Source organism: Gouania willdenowi, chromosome 24 (assembly GCF_900634775.1).
Source record: "Gouania willdenowi chromosome 24, fGouWil2.1, whole genome shotgun sequence".
In the NCBI taxonomy this organism is placed as follows: Eukaryota; Metazoa; Chordata; class Actinopteri; order Blenniiformes; family Gobiesocidae; genus Gouania; species Gouania willdenowi.
The window spans coordinates 24061658-24083316 of NC_041066.1; the positions used below are offsets into that span (position 1 = coordinate 24061658).

Here is a 21659-nt window from a genome sequence, read left to right on the forward strand (position 1 = left end):
TTTTGTCGTATTGTATTTTTTTATGTTTTTTTTGTTTAGTATATTTGTGTATTTCTGTAGAAAGTGTTTTTTGTCTCCTTTTTGTTGTTGTTTTGTATATTTTATGTATTTTTGGAGTCGTTAACCTTGGAGGCCTCATTAAAGTCGTCCGTTGTCCATATTTTATGTAACTGTGTCTAATATCAATGCATTGTAATTTATTGCATCTGATTGATGCCACGCCCCCCACTGTCACACTTCACGCCCGATGTCCATCTGAGATGTGTATCACCGCCATCTTGTACTGTATGTTTGAAACAACCTTCCCTACTGTCCCTTTTCCTTATACTTATGTATTTGTTGATTTTCTTTGCTGATAAGAATTATTTTCTTTGTTTTCTGCTGCGTTCATAATTCTGTGTATAATTCTGAACATAAAGAGAAACAATGTGACCTGACTGACTGTTATTTGTGTTTTTTATTGATCATTATTGGCATGGGAAAAATCTATCATAGTAGGGGCCACAAAAATGTGATTGTCTGATCCAAGGGCCACATTGTGTATATTTTCCTGTTATTTTTGTGTATTTTTTTGTTGTTGTCATTAGTGTGTTTTTTCTGTAAGTTTGTGTGATTTTGCTGTATTCTGTATTTGTTGTCCTCATGCCTATTTTTGTTCTCCTTTTTGTGTATATTTCTGTAATTTTTATATTTAATTTTTGCTGTTTTATGTATTTTATTATTTTTGATTATTATTATTTATTGACTTTTTTCTTTTTTTAATTTCTCTTCATGTTTTTCTTTTTTCTTTTTCTTGTATTTTTTTCTTTTTTTCCCTTTTTCTTTATTTTTTCTTCTTTTTCTCCTTCTCTTTCTGTATTTTATGCATTTATTTATTTATTTATTTACTTAATTTTTTTAACCTTTTTTGCCCTTTCTTCTTCTTCTTCTTCTCTTCTTTTTTCACTTTCTCCTTCTATTTCTTTGTTTTTCATGTTTTGTGTATTTATTAATTTTTTTCATTTTGTGCGTTTACTTTGGGGTGCCACACAAAATTAGGGCCAAGGGCCTCATTTGGCCCCCGGACCTCCAGTTGCCCATCTCTGGATTAAAGTAATAGAACTGTTGTCGTATTGATGACCTGTATACAGTTTGTTTCAGTTTGAAAATGACAATAACTTTAGGAGTGAATGTAGAAATGACAAACATTCAGACCTTTAAACGTGTTGTTTTGTTTCCTGACAGGGGCGGGGCACCCTGACCCGAGCACCGCTCCAAGAACTGTACGACCCATCCATGGAAAGCAGCGCTGCCAACCTGGACGACCTGCAGAGATCATGGGAAACGTTGAAGAACGTGGTACGAACCAGGATTCTCTTCCTCTGTGCATCTAAGTCCATCTGACCTGGATTTGGTGATTTCGTCCAATCAGATCAGTGAGAAGCAGAAGAGCCTGTACGAGGCCCTGGAGCGCCAGCAGCACTACCAGGAGTCTCTGCAGTCCGTCTCCACTAAGATGGAGTCCATAGAGGGGGCCCTCAGTGAGGGCCTGGAACCCAGCAAGACCCCAGAGAGCCAGATGGCAGCGCACCAGGTGACAGGAAATAACCAAACAGGAAATAGAATCAGACGAGAGTCCAAAAAACGCCCAAAAATTCAATAAAATGACACAAAGTAACTCCAAAAACACACGTTTCAGAAAATCACCAAAAATGACAATAAAAAAAGCACAAAATAACGAGGGTGGTCGGGGGGCATGCCCCTCCCACCGGAAAATTTAGCAAAAATGATGCTATATGGGGGCTTTTGGTGTATTATATTAGTGTAATTGTGGCTTTCCTTCTATTTTGTAGCACTTTTCTTAGCATGATGTATTTTTGTTTGTATGATGCATTTATAAGTTGAAATCGCTAGAGGCGAAACACAGTCGCGGTGCAAAAAAAGTGCTGATGTCATAGAAAATGTGGCACCAGTGGACGCGTTTTATTCCCCCCGAGTCTGAACATGTGCTTTGTTTTCAGCTGGAGACCGTGGAGGTGGTTGTGCTTCAGCAGCAGGGGCGGGTTTATGCTAATGAGGGTCACGTTACGTAACGCGGCTATGATTTCTGACCCGCCCATTAAATCCTGATCACAGACATATGGAACACAGTTTGTGAAACCTAGCTCTACAATTACATTATAAATGATTGAAGGACTTTTTACACGTTTTAAGGAAAACATATATGACATATTTAATGTGTTTAGAAGAAAATGTCTGAATTTGCGTTACACGATCTTTGAAAAATCAATTCCATGGAGAAGAATTAAAAACCCCTTCAAAATGGACTTTTTTCATTATTCTTTCAGGTAAAAAAATAAATAATGTAAAAAATATTCTTACCTTTTCTTGGTTACAAAGCCCAGTATTGATGTCTGGCTGGTCGTGAGACGTTTGCGTTCTTCAGGAGAGAGATTTGACCCGCTGATGGAGAGGCGTGTAAAGCTGCTGATTGGTGGAACGTGAGATGAACTCTCACGAGACTTTGCGCGAGATTTAGAAAATGACCACCGAAACAGCGTTACAAAAGTTGCTCAAAGTGTTGAAGACTTCAATATTTCATGGATTTCAACGATTCTTTCGGTGCTTAAAGGGTACGGAATCATTCATGAACATGTTTAAGAGTAGAAGGCAATTTCGCTTCTGGACATTCATGGTATATATACTGTACAAGTATATTAGTACTTTTCTCACCTCTCTCTCTCTCATGTTGTGTCTGTATATAGTATATAATTATATACACTGTATATAAGTCGTTTTCTCACCTCTCTCATGTTGTCTATGTTTAGGCTCTGATGGATGAGATCCTGATGCTACAGGAGGAGATTGGGGAACTCCAGATGTGTTTCTCTGAGGAGTTAGCGGACAGCGACAGTGAGGGAGACGCTGGTGACCAACTGGCCCTCCAGTCCACTCTGACTGTACTGGGAGAGAGGATGGCCACCATTAGAATGAAGGCTTCAGGGAAACGTCAGCTGCTCGAGGTGGGCCTCAGACCACCTGACAAACGTAGACATTATTGATTTTTAAATTTACGACTTTTTCTTTGCTTTAGGAGAAACTGAGTGAGCAGCTGGAGGAGCAGCGGCAGGAACAGGCCCTGCAGCGTTACCATAGTGAGGCAGAGGAGCTCGACCATTGGCTGCTCAGCACACGGGCCACGCTAAGCTCCGCCCTCCAGCCTCACAACGCAGACCTGGACATGGAGGAGCAGCTCATAGACTGTCAGGTGAGACTGGAACGTGTGCATCAAGTAGGACAGAAGGGTTGGAAGGTTGATTCATTCACTTCATATTTGTTTGATTTATGCTTTTTATGCTGCCCTAATGCAGGCATGGCCCTTTAAAGCAGAGAGTAAACGTGCAAAATAAACAAAACCATTTTATAATCACACAAACTTACAGAGAAATACTTAAATTCACAATCCAAATCCACAAGACAACAAAAATAATCAAAATTACTCCAAAAACGCACAAAAAGACTACAAAAATTACAGAAAAATGTCCAAAAAAAACAAAAATAAAGAACTAAGACACACAAACGAAAACTAAAATAATCAGAAGCACACAAGATCATCAGAGAAATAGGAAAAAAATAACAGAGAAGTATACTAAACAACAAGAAAAATACAAAGAATTAACAAAAATACACAAAAGAAAACTAAAATAATCCAAATGACACAAAAAGCACACAAGGTGGTCACAAAAATAGGAAAAAAATTACATTAAAATATACAAAACAGCAAAAATACACTAAAACTAAAATAATCAAAGTTACTCCAAAAAACATACAAGATGATCACAAAAGTAGAAAAAAAGATAAGGAAAATTATAACTAAATGCACAAAAGACGACTAAAATAATAAAAATTACTCCAAAACACACAAGATTAACACAAAAACAGGAAAACCACAGAAATATAAACTAAACAACCGCCAAAATACAAAAAATAATAATAAAAATACACGAAAGAAAACTAAAATAATCAAAATTACTCCAAAAACAGACAAGATAACAACAAAAATGACAGAAAGTTATTCAAAACAATAAAAATTAACCCTAACCCTAATACCAATAAATATTTTACAAATGTATAACTGGGCAAACACTTAAAAACCAGTTGTAGGAAGTGCATACTGTCTGATAAATTTGATATTATTAAATTATAAATGGTGCCATAATTTTCTGTAAGTGTAATTGACTACTCAGCAGTAATTGTGTGATTTCAGTCACAGCCAATAAATGAAGCAGCTTGCAGACAGTAATCTGATTATAGATTATAGATTATACTTCCTGTGGTGTTTGAGTCTGAAGCCTTTGCACGATATCATCTTAGAGGAAAACAAGGATAAGGACGTTACATCATTCATGGAATGTCCTGGAAAATAAAAGAAATGCTTTAGAATAGAAGGAGAAAATTAAATATTCATAAAATATTGATGGTTTGAGACGAAACAATAGGTTTTGTACTTTTGATGATAAATTCTCTGCTTTTGATTCCTCACTTAGTTTGAAAATGTGATATCCTTTAGTTGTTGTTTTTTTATTAACTTTGTTTAATCTTCACTTAAACTTCTTTTGTCTGTTCATTTAATACAGATCAGGAGAAAATCACCTCTCCTTAAGCTTCTTAAAACTCCCTTAAACACAGCGTCCCATCGAGCGATTGATTCATTAAAAGCAGTGAATCATTTCATGGTGAAAAACAAAAGGCCAGAAAAAGAAGCTAATAGAAAAAAATACACATAATTTAAAAAAAAAAAAACACAAAACTGCAACAAAAACACAAAATGGCACCAATATCACTCAAAATGACTCTAAACATACATAAAACTGCAACACAAACACACAAAGCAACAACACAAATTTACAAAACAGCAACAAAACAAACAAATTACTCCAAAAATGCACAAAGCGGCAACAAAAACCCCAAAACATACACAAAACTGCAACATAAACACACAAATAACAAAAAGACCAAATAACTCTAAAAATCAGTCCAAAAATGCATAAAATGACACTTAAACACACAAAATGGCAATTAAATACACACAAAATTACTTCATAAAAGTACAAAATGACTTAAATATACACAAAGCAGCAACCAAAACACACAAAACAACAAAAAAGAACAAAATGACTCAGAAAAAGCATGAAATGACTTCAAAAACACACAACACAACTACAAAAAACACACAAAACAACAAAAACTCACAAAATGACTTTAAAAATGCACAAAATAGCGACAAAACAAACAAATGACTCCACAAATGCACAAAATGACTTCATAAATACACAAAACAGCAACTAAAACCTCTGAAATTACTTCAAACATGCACAAAACTTTAACATAAATGCACAAACATCAAAAAAAGAACAAAATGACTCCAAAAACACACAAAACAAAAATACACAAACATAAAAATACTAAATGACGAGAAAATATCTAAACCAACCTAAAAACCTTATTTTTTTCCTGTATTAATGCTTAGATTGGTCTTTATTTTTGATAATGCTGACATGAATATTGATAATGTGTCCCATGCATTAAATACAATCATATTTTTGTGGCCCCTAATGTGATAAAAGTTGCCCATCCCTGTTTTAAACGTTAAATAATACTGTAATGTCTTTTCTGGACTGGTTGTATGAGAACATGTTCTCATGGTTTCTAGAACATGCTGTTTGAGATCGAGCAGAAGGTGTCGTACCTGTCTGAGCTGTCGCTCCACAGTGAGAGTTTGTTGTTGGAGGGACGAGCTGAGACCAAAGAGGAGGCGGAGCAACTTTCCTTCAAACTTCGCTCCCTCAAAGACAGTTTGGTAGAATTACAGCAGATGTTACAGGACAAACAGGTGGACATTCAGGTGAGATACGGGTTTTATCTAATAGATATAAAATAGATATCAGCGCTTTTCTCCCTTTTTTCTGATTCTGATTCTGAATTGTTGGATTGTTCTGATTAAAAAAAGGAAATAATAAAGGTCATTCCATGCTCCTTTTTTCCATAATGAGACAATATCAGCCTGTGACTCACAGAAAATGATGCTTATTCATCACATGCACACACTGTAAGCAGCAAAAACTACTAAAACACACACGAGTCTTCACAACATTCCATCAACCCTATGAGATCCCATCATTTAAACCTAATATTCTCACTTTTTAAGCATTTGGAAAATGGGGTCAATTCCCAAACTGTGATTTGTTTGTGTTTTTGGAGTCATTTATGTGTATTTTTTGGTGTCATTTTAAATCATTTTCAGCTTTATTTTGCATCTATTTGTCATCCTCTTGTGTATTTTTGTTGTCCTTTAGTTCATTTCATCGGGATTGTGTATGTTTTCTGGAGTCAAATTGCTTATTTCTGCTGTTTATTTTGTTACATTTTTGGAGTCATGTGTGTTTTTACTTTCAGGTGTAAATTTGTGTATTTTTGGGTTTGTTTCATATATTTCTCAGTTACTTTTGTGTATATTTATAGTCGTCTTGTGTGTTTTTAGAGTGAATTTGTGTTTCTGTCATCCTTTTGTGCATTTCATTTTAATTTTGTATGTTTTTTGGCGTCATTTGTGTGTTTTTGGTGTCGTTTTGTGCATTTATCAGTTACTTTTGTGTGTATTTTTATGTTTTTATAGTTAATTTCTGTATTGATTTTGTCCATTTGTGCATTTTATTGTGGTTTTGTGTGTTCTTGGAGTCATTTTGTGTGTGTTTGCTGTTTTTGGTGTTGTTTTGTGTATTTATCACTTACTTTTGTGTATGTTTGTGTGGTTTTTGAGTACATTTGTGTATTGATTATTGTCAATTAGTGCATTTACTGTGATGGTCATCAGTTGTCCATGTCTGGTTTAGTTTATAGCTCACATATTTCAGAGCTTTCCTAAAAGTTGACTTTTTAACCTTACCTTTCTCTCTCTCATGGCTCTAAACGTGTTCACGGCGTCATCTTTGGTCCTCTCAGGGCTCCCTGCAGGAGACGGAGGACAGCGAACCAGACTCATCTTTGTCCCAGAGTCCAAACGTCCAGGATTGGCTGTCACAGGCTCGGTCCTCTCGTACGCAGCAGCGTCACAGCAATCTGCTGCGACAGCGGGTGAGACCAACGCTTAGATTCACTAGATTTTAAAGACTTGTATGAATCACTTCCATTGATGGTTTGTACCAGGAGCTGCAGCTGCAGGTGGCCGAGCAGAAGCGTCTGCTACAGTCTGTCGCTAACGTTGGAGAGGAGCTCCTCAGCCAGCAGACTACACCCAATGGAGACAGGTTAGTTTAGTCTACACACACACACACACACACACACCCTTAAGTCTAACATTATTCAAGCAAAACTTTCCTTAAAAGTAACAAAAGTCATAAAAATGAGTTCCTAAAACTTCATAAACCCCATGTATCAGTCAAGCTCCACCTAGAGACACAATTGTAAATAGAGTTCCAGTTGTTGAGCGCATGTACTTACAACATGAATTCCATATATTTTTGGACATAAAACATCTTCATGCGCCCCCTACAGGACTGGGGTATGGCACCTGGTTTTGGTTCTGCTTACCCATAACAAATAACATTTTTCTAAGCTTCTACATGACCTACATGGTGATGTGGCATTTTGGAAATATATAATACTGAGTGACAATAAATCATGTTTTAAATACAGAAATCTGTAGTCTGCCTAAGATTTATATCAAATATAAAGTCAATTCTCATTATCAAAGGCTAAAAAAGCAGAAATAATTGAACTAATGTATGAACATCAACTGTAGCAAGTTTGGTGATAATAATAAACATTAGACCAAAGATTCACATGTTTTTGTTGAAAAAAGTTCAGGCTGAAGCCCACTTCACCACAACTGTGCCAAAGTTTTCCACAAGTTTGGGAACAAGTGTGTAACTGTAAAATGTCAGTCAGATTGATTCCAATCATTGTTATTCTTATGTTTGACCACTAGGTGTTGAAATAAACACATATTATCTATTTTTATTCAGGTTTCTGCTGTGCCATGCGTAATGCTATTTATAGTTCCACTCTTTGGAGCCGTTACGGCATAAAATCACAAAATAAAACTAAAATGACATAGGCACTTCTGTTATGAGAGTGATGATATCATAATATTTAGACAAATATTTTCAAATGATTTAAATAGATAAATAACATAGAATAAATTGAACTTATGAATGAACTTTTGTTATGTATTTCTGTTATGTAATTCTTTTTTTTAAATAATTATATTAAATAAATAAATAAATACATATTACAAAAATAAATAAATTAGCATAAAATCTCAAAATAAGAAATAAAATTACTTTAGTTATGAGAGTGACGGTATCATGTGACGTTGTGTCGTCCACAGTGAGCTGTGCGTCCCTGGAGGAGTTTTACTGGAGACTGAGACCTTCTCCCCTCTGGAGCAGCTCAGACAGAGATGGGAAAACCTGAATAAAGATCAGAACACAAAGTTCCAGCTTTCTCTGAACTCTCTGGAACAAGAGCAGCTCAACCCGGTACACACCACACACAGCCACTCCTTCTGTTCCATTTGGAACCAGACTAAAGTTCTCCTCCCGTCACGTTCAGGTCCTGCATCGCTCTCGTCTCTCCAGTCCTAGCGTCGTGTTTGGAGCCGACGCCCACAGTCACGACTCCTTCTCACCCAAAGCTTTGTTTGAGGCCTGCAGCCAGACGCTGGAAACACTCAGCAAAGTAACATCACATTTATACAACATATTTCAGCTTTGCATTATGGGGGAGAGACTGGTCTAAAAATAAAGGCACACGCCGGTCGATCCACAAGAACACTTTGAAGATAAACACATGATAATTCATGATAAATACACACACACAAATGATAAAATATGTGTAAATTGTAGATATATTAGTGGATCTGGAAAACACATCAAAATGTGAAAAAATACATGTGAAAATCTGAAAAATACATGTGTAAATTGTGGATATATTTCTGGATTTGAAAAACATCTGAACATATGAAAAATACATGTGAAAATATTTTTAAAAACACGTGTGAAAATCTGAAAAACACATGAAAATATTGAAGAAAAAAAAAGTGAAAATTGTGGATATATTTGTGGATTTGAAAAACATTTGAACATATGAAAAATATAAATATTTTTAAAAACACGTGTGAAAATCTGAAAAACACGTGAAAAGCTGAAAAATACTAGTAAAAATAGTGGATATATTTATGGATTTGAAATTTGAAAAACGTGAAAATCTAAAAAACATAAAAATCTGAAAAATACATGTGAAAATCTAAAAAAGACGTGAAAATTTAGGATATATTTCTGGATTTGAAAAACATCTGAGCATCTGAAAAACACGTGAAAATATTTTTTAAAAAATGGTGAAAATTCTGGATATATTTGTGGATTTAAAAACCATCTGAAAAATACGTGTAAAAATATTTTTAAAAACATGCGTGAAAAGCTGAAAAATAGTAAAAATAGTGGATATATTTATGGATTTGAATTTGAAAAATACATGTGGAATTCTGAGTAACATGTGAAAATCTAAAAAAAGACGCGAAAATTTTGGATATATTTCTGGATTTGAAAAACAGCTGAACATCTGAAAAACACGTGATAAAAAAAAGTGTAAAAATCTGAAAAATACGTGTAAAAATCTGAAAAATACCTGTAAAAATCTGAAAAACACGTAAATTGTGGATGTATTTGTGAATATTTTTGAGACAAAATCGCTCCCCATAATGCATTGCTGTTTTCTTCAGTAAGTGTCATGTTTTGCGTCCACAGGCGGTGTGCAGGGACAGTAAACAGGCGGCGGCGCTGCAGCAGGATCTTTATTCTGCTGTGTCAGCAGCTTCGTCCTGGTTGGATTCAGCTGAAAACCATCTTCTCTCTGGCCCCGTGCTGCTGTCAGAGGACGCAGAGAGTCAACTCACCGTTTTACAGGTAGCGTAGCCCTGGGCAATAGATACACTTTCAGGATAGATTTCTATTTTGACGATATAGGAAATTACAATATCGCATATAACAATATATTTTTATTTTATTGCTTATTTTGTATTAAAATACTTGTTTTAGGAGTTTTTTTATTCTTCTCAGGACAGCATGAAAAACAGTTAAATGATTTCTAAATGGGTCCAAACCAGGGTTAGGGTCAATTATATATATATATGTATAATTATATAATTGTTATTGCATAATTGATCATTAATTACTGTTGCTGTTGTAATCATAATTGAATTGTAATTGGAAATAAACATTCTCTAAAAACTGTCAATATGTAATTAAACGCAAACCTGGGGAACAACATGAGAAACAAATGAGGGCAGATGATGGATAATATTTTTTATGTATTTTTTATTTGATTTAAGACACGTTATTATAAGAGATGCTAACAGAAAGCTAACACAAGTTTTATGCAGTTTTTATTTCAGGCTCTGCATTTATAATTAATTACATTTGATTTTTAGTAATTGAGAACATAATTATAATAATTGACTTTCAGAGGAAATACAATAATTGGAATTTTATTTGTAATTGGGGAAAAATGCCAATGGTCAAACTAAGCGTAATTGAATTGTAATTGAACATGGATGATTGAAAATGTAATGTAACTGAAAATTGTAATTGACCCCAACCCTGGACTTAACCCAGACCTTCCCCTAAACATGCCACGCTACAGAACTCACTCACACGTGCTGTCCCTTAGAGGAGAAAAAGCCAAAGGTGGAACATATTGATCAGCTGTTTGTTAATAAATGTCTTATTGAGTTAAAAATATTTAGATTGTATATCAGCATTTTGAGAAAAAATATTGAGATATGAGTTCTTTTGAAAATTATTATTATTTATTTCGAATGAACGAATAAAATAAATGAATATAAATAAACAAAATTGAACAGAAATCTAAAATTTTCAAAAAAGCAATATTTTTTGTGACTTCCAGGTTCTCAATAAGCAGCTGAAAGAAATGAGCCGAGAGGTGAACCAGTGCCGGGATGTGCTGGGTGGAGAACTGGGCCGTCTGTGTGGAGGGGAGGACCGGGCCCTGATGGAGGACACGTTGGAGGGTCTCCAGGAGAGGATGGGTTTACTGGACTCTGCCCTGGACCAGCACTGTGACAGCATGAAGCACCGGCTCCAGGAGCACGCCTCCATACAGGTCAGTGACGTGGAAAATACTAACAATCATCATTTATTCTTCTGTACACTCGACTACTCTATACTACTGTATATATATATATATATATTAGTTTTCTTTGTTTTTTTGGTCAAAGTCATTGAATTTATGTATTTCCTGTTTAAATCCATTGGAAAAAAAGTGAGAGAAAAAACAATAATCACAATCTTTTAAATCTTTTCCAACTCATACAAGAACATACAATTTATACAAGAAAATCATTTTGCAAAACCAGGGTAAATTGAGTAAAAGTAAAAGTATAAGGAAATAACTGCTCCTCATTTAGAAATATAAAATTATAATAAAAACAGAAGAAATGTATTTAAGCTTCTATTTGGTTCATAAATGTGTTCAAGCATTTTTAAATACATTTTTTAAAGTCAAGCTATAAAAACAAAAAAAATTTTTAAAGAAAAACAAATAAATCTATTTATATTGTTTTTAGATTTTTAAAAAAGGTTTACAATCTTCATCTTATTTTCAGTTGAAAAAAGCAGAATCAAAGTTTGAGTGATATTATTATTATATTATTATTATAATAGTTTGAAATAGTTGTGAAATCACTCGTTGTTCATTCTTTGTTTTTTTTCTTCTTCCAGAATGAGCTCAGACGGTTGTTCACGACTCTTGGTGAAAGTAAAGATCAGCTGCTGCAGAAGATGGATGGAACGGCAGACAGACCAGCGTCCAAGCAGATAGAGGTGTGTGTGTGTGTGTGTGTGTGTGTGTGTGTGTGTGTGAGCTGCTAATAGAACACACTGTGCTGTGTATGCTAGGTGCTGTGTGTGGTGGAGGACAGTCTGAGGGAGTTTGAGCAGAAAGTGAATGAACTGAAAACCAGAGCAGACGTACTTCAGTCGGATCAAACATCCAACCAGGACCTCCTTAAACTTCAGGTAAACACTCACTGTAACTCAACCAACCTTTCCATTTCAAACCCATAACTGGGATGTAATGACGCACTTTAACTTTTAACTCCTTTAATACATAGATCATATTTTGGAGGGAAAAATAAATTATTTATTCTTTTATTTAAATTGCCAAGAAACTGATATGTTTTCTTTTTATAATTTTGTTTACAAACAGTTTGAACTGTTTAAACCAGGACTGTTTTTATTTCAGTGGCCAAATATGGAACAGATTTTAGACAGAAAAATTAGGAATATGAATATTAATGCACTTTTACGTATTAAAAAAACTTTTGTTTTTATTTGTATTGTTTTTAATAATTTATTTATTTTATTTTATGTATTACTCCCATAAGTATCATAGGGTGGCAGTGGAGTATTACTGTTGCCAGCATGTGTTTTAAAAAAAAATAAATAAATAAGATGTATACAGTATATATGTGTGTGTATATATATACTGTATATATATAATTGGCGGTACCAGTGTTTATTTTCTCTCTAATTTATTTCACATTGTTTTACATTTTTGTACTTCATGATGTTGGCTGTTATAATGCTAATGCTGAAAGGTGGTGGATCATTCTGCAATAAAAAATATCAAACAGAAAAAACAAAAAAGAAAGATATCAGTAATTTGGGGAAATTTGGTTAATGAATTTGAATAAAATTGCAGGACTTTGGAAAAATTGAGAGTTGTGATATTGTGATATAAACGTTGGGAAAATGTGAGCCCTGCTAATATTGTGGAGTATAATTTCATTTTTTAGACTGACTTAGTTGATCATTTACACAATGATTCATGGTTTATCTGACTTTTTTACTTTGTCGTTTGGGCCGAAATGGGTGCTCTGAAGGGCCAGATTTGGGCCCCGGGCCCAAATCTGGCCCTTTCATTAATCATCATGCAAAGTTGAAATCATGAATACAGTGAAAAAAATAGAGGTGACCTTGTTTTATTAAAATGCGTCTTATGTTCCTCAACCTCAGCAGTTTTTCTAGACGTAAACATGAATCAGTGATTGATTGATCAACCTTGTGTCTCTGTGTAGTGAAGTTAAATTGTGTGCAGTGATTCTGAATTTGAGAAGCAGAAATATATTGAATGTAATACAATTTTTTTTTTCAACAGGAAAAAATACAATTTGAAGTTAGTAATTCAGTTTCAAAACAGTAAATTTAATTTCAAATTCAATATCAACTATTGAAATTCAGTTTCTAGTGGCACAAATCTCAGCCCCTAGAACAAAATACAAGATCTATGTTTACATCCCTCTCACGGTGTTTTAGGACGTGTACGAGGAGCTGGTTCTCCTCGTGGGCTCACGACGGAGCAGCTTGAACCACAGCTTGTCCTCCAAGGCTCAGTATGAAGCTGCCCTCCACGACCTCACAGAGCTGGTGGACACCGCTCAGGAAAAGATGGCTGCGGACCAAAAGATGACGGTGACGTCGGTCATAGAAGTCCAGATGTTACTGGACAAACACAAAGTAAGAACCACGTGTTCCACTGGTTCCTTATTCTCTGGTTCCGTCTATAAACTGTTTCCCTTCTTTAAATACAGGAGTTCTTCCAGGGACTGGAAAGTCACATGATCCTCACCCAGACGTTTTATCGTAAAGTGTCGGCTCTGGTGGCACAAAGGGAGAGCCAGGTCCTGGAGGAGACCATGGCTTTGGCCCAAAATGTTCTCAAACAGGCTCACAGGAGGGGGGTGGAGCTGGAAGGCATTCTGGAGGTAGGAACCAATCCACTGGATCTATATTCATCCATTGTGTCATTATTTCCTGCTCTAAGACAGGGGTTCTCAACCTAGGGTCAGGATCCCATTTGGGGTTGCGAGACACTGGAAGGGGGGGTTGTTATTTTTCTATTAACTATTTGTAATTAATTGCAATTAATCAGATTTTTCTACTGATTATTCGCACAATTTTCTGTAATTAATTGCGATTAATCGCATTTCTCTACTAATTCATCGCACAATTTTCTATAGCTAATAGCGATTAATTGCATTTTTCTACTAATTAATCGCGCAAATTTTTATAGCTAATTGCAATTATCACATTTTACTACTAATTATTCACAACATTTTTTATACCCAATAGCGATTAATCATCACCGATCATTCGACACCGGAAATAAAAGAAATTACGTTAATGTTTTTTTTAACTAATCAAACATTTGAAATGAATTGTTTATTTTCACATCAATAATAAAATAACCTATAAATGGATAGAAAACTGTTCTTATTTTGACAGTCATGGAGTCGACTAGTGGAGGACCACCAGGCTCTGTGTAAGCAGCTGGAGGCTGTGGAGAGTAACATCCCCACCGTGGGCCTGGTCGAGGAGACAGAAGAGAGACTTATTGAAAGAATGGCTTTATATCAGGTAACAAGATTAAACCAACATATTTAAAGCTGATAAAGACAGTATGTAGGTGTCAGATCAATAAATCTAAGATTGTTTGCTTGAAAACCACTGTAAACACTCTTATTAACATTGTCAGAAGAAATTCCTGCATTGCATTGTGGGATGTGGAGTCCCGTAAATGGATGTAAAGAAGTGTTTTTTCTTCATTCTTTCTCTGATTTCTTGTTTTTCTTCTCCAGAAAAGGAGGTCAGTGATTGGTTGACTCCATTTTTGTTCTCGTTTGTTCCCAGTATTCCCTGTCATATCACCTCACTCTGCTAGACATTCAATTTGTGTAAACCCCAAAATAAACATCTGTCATTTAGCCACTAGAATGGTGGAAAAGGTGGTGAAAAGGACAGAAAAAGTGGTAAAAAGGGTTTAAAGTGTCAATATTGGTGGTGGGGGTGGGGTTTGGGGTCAGATAATGTAATTCAAAAACAATTAGTTTACACTGGCAAATCGTGAATGTGGTTAAATTGGCAGAAATAAGCATGAAAAGAGGTTAAAAGTGACAATAATAGGTCAACATAAGTGACATTAGGTGATAAAGTGGTAGAAATGGTTTATAAGTGATGAACATGTCTGGAAAGTGGAAAAAATGTGCAGAAAAGTCATTAAAATGTGATGTAGAAGTGTCAGAAATGGGAGTAATGTAGCAAAAATACATTAAAAGGAGCAAAAATATGGGAAGAAAAAGTGATAAAATAGGTTAAAATATAGTGAGTTTGGTGGAGTTTCAGAAAAATGATTAAAATAAGCAAAAATTAGCTCAAATTGTAAAAAAATAAATAAATTCTTAGTTTCTTGAAGGCATCCCAGTGTCCCGTGTTTTTTACTTCATTCTTACAGTGAAATTTCCAGAAATATGTATATAACACAAGAAATCAGAGTAAAAATGAAATAAAATCCACTTCAATGCATCCGACTACAGGACTCCACATCCCACAATGCAATGCACCAAACTTTACAGTGGAGATCAAAACAAACGGCAATTTGAATATTTTAAATTAGTTTGTGGGTAAATAATCTTCAGTTTTATTTATTTTATTTTTTTATTATTATTTTATATCTATATATATACTGTATATATATATTTTTTAATTATGATTTTATCAGTGGTTTTAACTGTGTTTCCTCTGTTTCTAGCGTCTAAAGGCCAGTCTGACAGAACGTCAGCCACAGCTTTATCAGCTTCTGGAGGCTGGAAAGAAGCTTCTTCTCTGCGTTGGTTGTTCAGATCTGGAGAACCAGTTGACCCAGCTAGGGGAGAACTGGTTGTCCTCCACCACCAGAGTCAACAAAGAGCTGCACCGCCTCGACTCCACCCTCAAACACTGGAGCAGGTCAGAACGTGGCCTCACACAGAACCAGTTCATGTCTGCAGGTGTGATCCTTCACGTGTGTGTGTGTGTGTGTGTGTGTGACAGGTACCAGAGAGAGTCTGCAGAGCTCAGCCACTGGTTACAGTCGGCTCTGGACCGGCTGGAGTTCTGGACGACCCAGTCCGTCACGGTTCCTCAGGAGCTGGAGACGGTCAGAGATCATCTGTGTGCCTTCCTGGTCAGTTCAGATCCTACACGTACTTTTAAAAACATCTAGTGATGCAGAAAACTACCAAACCTCAACCTACGTTTGTATTTTTACTCATTCTGGTGACTTTTGGGTCCTGGTTTTTGTTCCTTTTAATGTATTTTTGCTACATTATTCTCATTTCTGACACTTCTACATCACATTTTAATGCCTTTTCTGCACATTTTTCCACTTTGAAGACATTTTCAGCACTTATAAACCCTTTCTACCACTTTTCTACCTAATGTCACATATATTGACTCTTTTAACCTCTTTTCACCATATTTCATGCTTATTTTTACCAATTTAACCACATTCACAATTTTTCATGCCCATTACTTTCCAGATTAAACTAATTGTTCCAATATTGATACTTTGAACCCTTTTTACCACTTTTTCTGTCTGTTTCTGTCCACTCCAGTTTGCAACTTTTAACCAATTTCTGTGGTTTTTAAAATCCCATTTCACCACTTTTTCCCCCATTTTGTTTCTGATTTCCATCTTTAAGATGACTTTATACTATGGCGCAAACAATAATAATAATAAACTTCCTGGATAACAGTGGATATTATTCAGATAACAGCAGTTAAAGGTGTTTTTATATATAGTAAATAAACACATGAAACACATTGATCCAAAATATTTCTAAATGTAGAAAATTAAACAAGACATTTCTGAACACTCTAGTAGTGATTTGAATGATTTATCTATTTTAACGTTTTGAGATATGATCATTTTCATGATCTCAGTGTGAATCACCAGTTTCATGACGATACAATATTGATTCTTCAGGTGCAATATTTGCAGATGTCACAAAGTTTGTCATGTTTTTCTTTTTTATTTAATTCTGTTCACTTATACTGCTGAAAACACGGTATGGACATTTTAGTCAATTTAGTCATTTAAGTATTTCATTTTGGCATATTTGGTTGTAAAACAGTCAGAGTGACTTTTATCTATAGGTTGAAACTGGCCTATTACATTCAAATTTTGCCATTTTGCCATCTTATGTGACTGTTAGCTCCGCCCCCTCCTATATGAACTATGACCTTTGGACTCTGTAATCTGTAGTGAGTGGATTAGAATAATATAATTGTGACTAGAGAGCTATAGTGAGTATTGAGTAGCTAGTTAGCATAGCATAGATTGTTTTTTCTGAAGATTTATAGAACAGACTGGGCGTGTCTTAACTGCTCCAGGAGCCCCGCCCATAATCAAGGCATTTTCATTTAATTTCCAGCCAAGACGCACGTCAGATAAAATCTCAGGGTCCAGTTCCTCTCTTAAGCAATATTATATACATATTTAATACAATCAGTAATATTTCACCTAAAGCCAGAAAAAATACCAAGAAATGTTGATGTTTTGACTATTTTTTTTGGCTGAAAAATTTCAGGCACTTTATTAGAAATAATTTTCTTTGGATTAAAAACTGAAAATTGTTTGTTCCTCGTAGGAGTTTTCCAAAGAAGTGGACGCAAAGTCGTCGTTACGCTCCTCCGTGCTGAGCACAGGAAACCAACTGCTGCGTCTGAAAAAGGTGGACACGGCCGGCCTGAGGACGGCGTTGGGCCAGAGCGACACCCAGTGGGCGGAGCTTCTGACTCGCATCCCTGTAGTGCAGGAGAAGCTGCACCAGGTCTGAATAAGAGCTTCTATTGTTTGCTTCCACTGTCCAATAACGTGTGTTTTCAGTTCATCAGATGCTGATTGTAATACGTTTTTTTTCTGTCTTTCAGCTGCAGATGGAAAAGCTTGCATCACGACACGCAATCACAGAACTCATGAGTTGGATTTACGTCATGGAAAACATCATCGAGGAAGATCAGGACAAAATCCTGGGAGTGGTCGGCTCAGAGGAGGTTCACAACTTCCTGCAGAAGTATAAGGTACCAAACTGTCATTTTTAATGAAATAATACATCTTTTGTGTGTTTAATGTTCTTTCTTCTTTTAAAATGAAAAAATTAAATGAATACAGAGAAATTATATAAACATTTGAAAATTAAATTAAAAAGTAAAAAATATATATATATATATATATATATATTATTATTATTATCTTTTTTTAGAAAAAAAAAAATGATACATTTTTTTTAGGAAAAATCTAAAACAAAACTGAAAAAAAATTAAAACTAAATAATTTTAAGAAAGGTAAAAGAAAAATGTCTTTTTTTGTCTATTTTTTAAAATGACAAAAAAAACTTATCGAAAAAACAGAAAAAAAGAGAAAAATTTGAAAAATGAAAAGAAAATAATTTTTAAAAATAAAATAAAATAGTCTTCTTTCTTTTTTTAAACTGATAAAAATGATGGAAAAAACGGAGAAAAAAGTAAGAAAAAAATAAAATTTTGACAAATGAAAAAAATTAAATGAAAAAAAATTTAAATAAAAAAATAAATAAAATTATCTTGTTTTTTTAATGAAAGAAAATTTAAGAAAAGAAGAAAAAAAAATAAGATATTTGAAAAAAAAATTTAAAAAAATGAAAAGAAGATAATTTGAAAGATAAAAATGTCTTCTTTCTTTCCACAGGGTTTCCGTATTGATCTGACCTGTAAGCAGCTGACGGTGGACTTTGTGAACCAGTCCGTGCTGCAGATCAGCAGTCAGGACGTGGAGGGGAAACGCAGAGATAAGACGGACTTTGCTGAGAAACTGGGAGCGATGAACAGAAGATGGCAGATTATGCAGGGGCTTATTGCTGAAAAGGTAACTATCCTACCGCTGCAATCTCAGCAAAAAAACTGCTTATTAGTTGTTATAACGTCTTTTCCTTTCTCAGATTCTACTGTTAGAAGGACTTGAGGAAAGTTGGTTCGAGCACGAGAACGGAGTCCAGGCTCTGAGAACGTGGCTCACGCTGCAGGAGGAGAAAGTGAAGAAGAGACACAGGATAGAGGACGTGGCGTCGGTGCAGAACGCGCTCAAAGACTATCAGGTAAAGAGGTGTTCACTTAGATCATGGGTGCCCAACCTCTTTCTGCTCATGAGCGACTTCTACCATGCGTTGGTTCCAATGGTCATAATCTATGACCCGTAAAAAATCTGTGACCGCTGCGGCTTCTCTGTGGTAGAGAAGAAGAGTGCTAAACCTATTCGTAGCTATTTACCCCCCCTTAAACATGATTGTAATTCTTCTCCAGTCTGCATTTACTTCACCCACCGGAGCGTCATGTTTAAGGGGGAGTAAATAAGCTATTTAAACATGACGCTCCGGTGGGTGAAGTAAATGCAGGCTGGAGAAGAATTACAAACGTGTTTAAGGGTGAGTAAATGTCCACTGAGAAGCCACAGGGGTTGAAACTGTCGCCACCTCCGGTTACAGATTTTTTCGGGTCACAATCTTACCCCGCTAACGGAGCCTCCGTCCTGTGCTACTGATGTTTTCCAGATCTGCTTATCACACAGACATGTTACCACTACAGCTAACGTTAGCATGTATATTAGCCGTAGTATCTGCCTACCAGCTACAGTTTGAGCACAAACCAGGAAGGAACGAGAAACACTTGATGTTGTGCTGCCTTGCCGTGCAGGGGTACTAGGACCCTCGTTTGCTGTGTTGCGCCGCCATCTTGGGCAAAAGTCAGGTACTGCGACTAGTCGATGTCACGTGGACAGAGTCGCGAGAGAACATTAAAGTCAACTTATCAGTTCAACCCCTGGTGTCTTTCATTTTGTGACCACGTTAAAGGGAAAAAAGTATTTTTTGTTTGTTTATTTTGTGACGTCATGAACTTTTACCCCTACCGATCTTTTAACTGGTAGGTCACACATTGAAAGGAAATGTCGTTCAATGGTACCAGTCTGAGCACTGTATCTGTAGCACTGTAAATGAAGTTATAGGAATTTTTTTACTTTTTACTGGTAGGTCGTACAGCTTCAGTCCAATTAAATAAAATACTCCACTTGAGATGAGCTTTTCATAAATGTAAGCATCAAACTTGTACGATCAATATTCATAGAGATATGGAAAATTTTGGTTTTTGACACTTGACACAACCTTGACCTTGACCTTGACATTTTGGCTCCAAAAAAGGTCGACTGCACATCCTTTCCATTGCCCCTATGAGATGACATACATGTCATTAGAGCTGCATTAGTATCCTAGGAGGAGTTCCATGACAAAGGAGTTGCAGAAGAAAAATAATAAGATTTTTCATTTGCCAAATACAAATACTGTTTGTTTTCCAGGAGTTGGGAGAGTTGTTGAAGGAAAAAGAGAAGGATCTGGAGAAAGCACAGGAAAGAGGAAATGTTCTGATCCAGGATAAGAAAGGCCCGGCCTGCAGCGCGGTGAAGGAGACCCTCAAAGGACTCAACCAGTCATGGGCTCATTTAGACCACGCCGTGAGCTTTTTGTTTTAATCTCTTCTATCGCTGATCAATCTTTACTTAACGTCTAAAGCTCGTCATTTGTTTTTTACCAGATAAATCAGATGAAGGTGAGTCTGAGGTCAGTTTTGGAGCAGTGGACTTTATACCGCCGTGCTTCAGAGGAGATGAACGGGTACCTGATGGAGGGAAGGTATTCACTGTCCAGACTCCACCTCCTTAATGGATCTCTGGAGGCGGTGACGCAGCAGGTGGAAAGTCTGCAGGTGAGGAGGGTTTTTATTTCACAATCATCACACATCAAGAAATACTAGATATTTGCTGGACAAAAAGATGTAAAAGGTTGAAATTACCGCTTAAAGGTCACGTGGTTTATTGACATTGTTGGAAAAGTTTCGTACTGGAGTCTCGTAGACGGAAGCATTGAAGTGTTTTTACTTTATTCTTACTGTGTTTGCTCCAGAAACTCTGCCAAAGTGACTTTCCAACACATTTCTGGTGTTTTCACTGTAAGAATGAAGTAAAAACACGTCTACGGCAGGGGTTCTCAACCTTGGGGTCGTGAGACACTGGGTGGGGGTCGTCAGACGCCTTCAAGAAACTCAGAAAAAAATATTTTTTACAATTTGAGCCAATTTCTTCTTATTTTTACCATTTTTTTTCAACTACACCAAACGTGCAATATTACAACCTATTTTTATCACTTTTTCTTGTATTTTTGCTACGTTACTCGCATTTCTGACACTTCTACATCACATTTCTATGACTTTTCTGCACATTTTTTCCACTTTCAAGACATGTTCAGCCCTTTCCACCACTTTTCCACCTAATGTCACATGTGTTGACACTTTTAACCTCTTTTCACCATATTTCATGCTTATTTTTTGCCAATTTAACCACATTCCCCATTTGCCATGCCCATTATTTGCCAATTTAAACTAATTGTTCCAATATAAACACTTTAAACCCTTTTTTAACACTTTTAATGCCTGTTTTTGGCCACTCTAGTGTGCAACTTTTAACCAATTTCTATGGTTTTTAAAATCCCATTTCACCACTTTTTCCACCATTATTTTAGTCATTTTTAACCCATTTTATTTTTGATTAAAACAAAGATTTCCATCTTTAAGATGACTATATACTATGGTGCAAATAATGATAATAAACCTCCTGGATAACAGTGGCTAATATTCAGATAACAGCAGTTAAATGTGTTAAAATTGTGTTATAAATAAGAAAATACAAAAAATTTAAAA

At 35.6% G+C, this 21659-nt stretch overlaps 1 protein-coding gene across 5 annotated transcripts in view; it reads left to right on the plus strand.

The window, feature by feature from the left end:
- The window catches only part of syne1a (spectrin repeat containing, nuclear envelope 1a), a 214427-nt gene that overhangs the window by 157396 nt on the left and 35372 nt on the right, over positions 1–21659 (plus strand). For all 5 annotated transcript variants that reach the window (XM_028439484.1, XM_028439485.1, XM_028439487.1 and 2 more), the window contains 24 exons: positions 1225–1338; positions 1412–1573; positions 2808–3002; positions 3074–3247; positions 5693–5884; positions 6982–7113; positions 7186–7286; positions 8369–8519; positions 8593–8718; positions 9786–9944; positions 10945–11160; positions 11778–11879; positions 11955–12074; positions 13374–13574; positions 13649–13822; positions 14343–14474; positions 15646–15842; positions 15927–16059; positions 17525–17707; positions 17808–17957; positions 18604–18780; positions 18854–19009; positions 20263–20418; positions 20499–20669. In XM_028439484.1, coding sequence (XP_028295285.1) covers positions 1225–1338; positions 1412–1573; positions 2808–3002; positions 3074–3247; positions 5693–5884; positions 6982–7113; positions 7186–7286; positions 8369–8519; positions 8593–8718; positions 9786–9944; positions 10945–11160; positions 11778–11879; positions 11955–12074; positions 13374–13574; positions 13649–13822; positions 14343–14474; positions 15646–15842; positions 15927–16059; positions 17525–17707; positions 17808–17957; positions 18604–18780; positions 18854–19009; positions 20263–20418; positions 20499–20669 — 3774 coding nt within the window. The remainder of the gene's footprint in view (positions 1–1224; positions 1339–1411; positions 1574–2807; positions 3003–3073; positions 3248–5692; positions 5885–6981; positions 7114–7185; positions 7287–8368; positions 8520–8592; positions 8719–9785; positions 9945–10944; positions 11161–11777; positions 11880–11954; positions 12075–13373; positions 13575–13648; positions 13823–14342; positions 14475–15645; positions 15843–15926; positions 16060–17524; positions 17708–17807; positions 17958–18603; positions 18781–18853; positions 19010–20262; positions 20419–20498; positions 20670–21659) is intronic.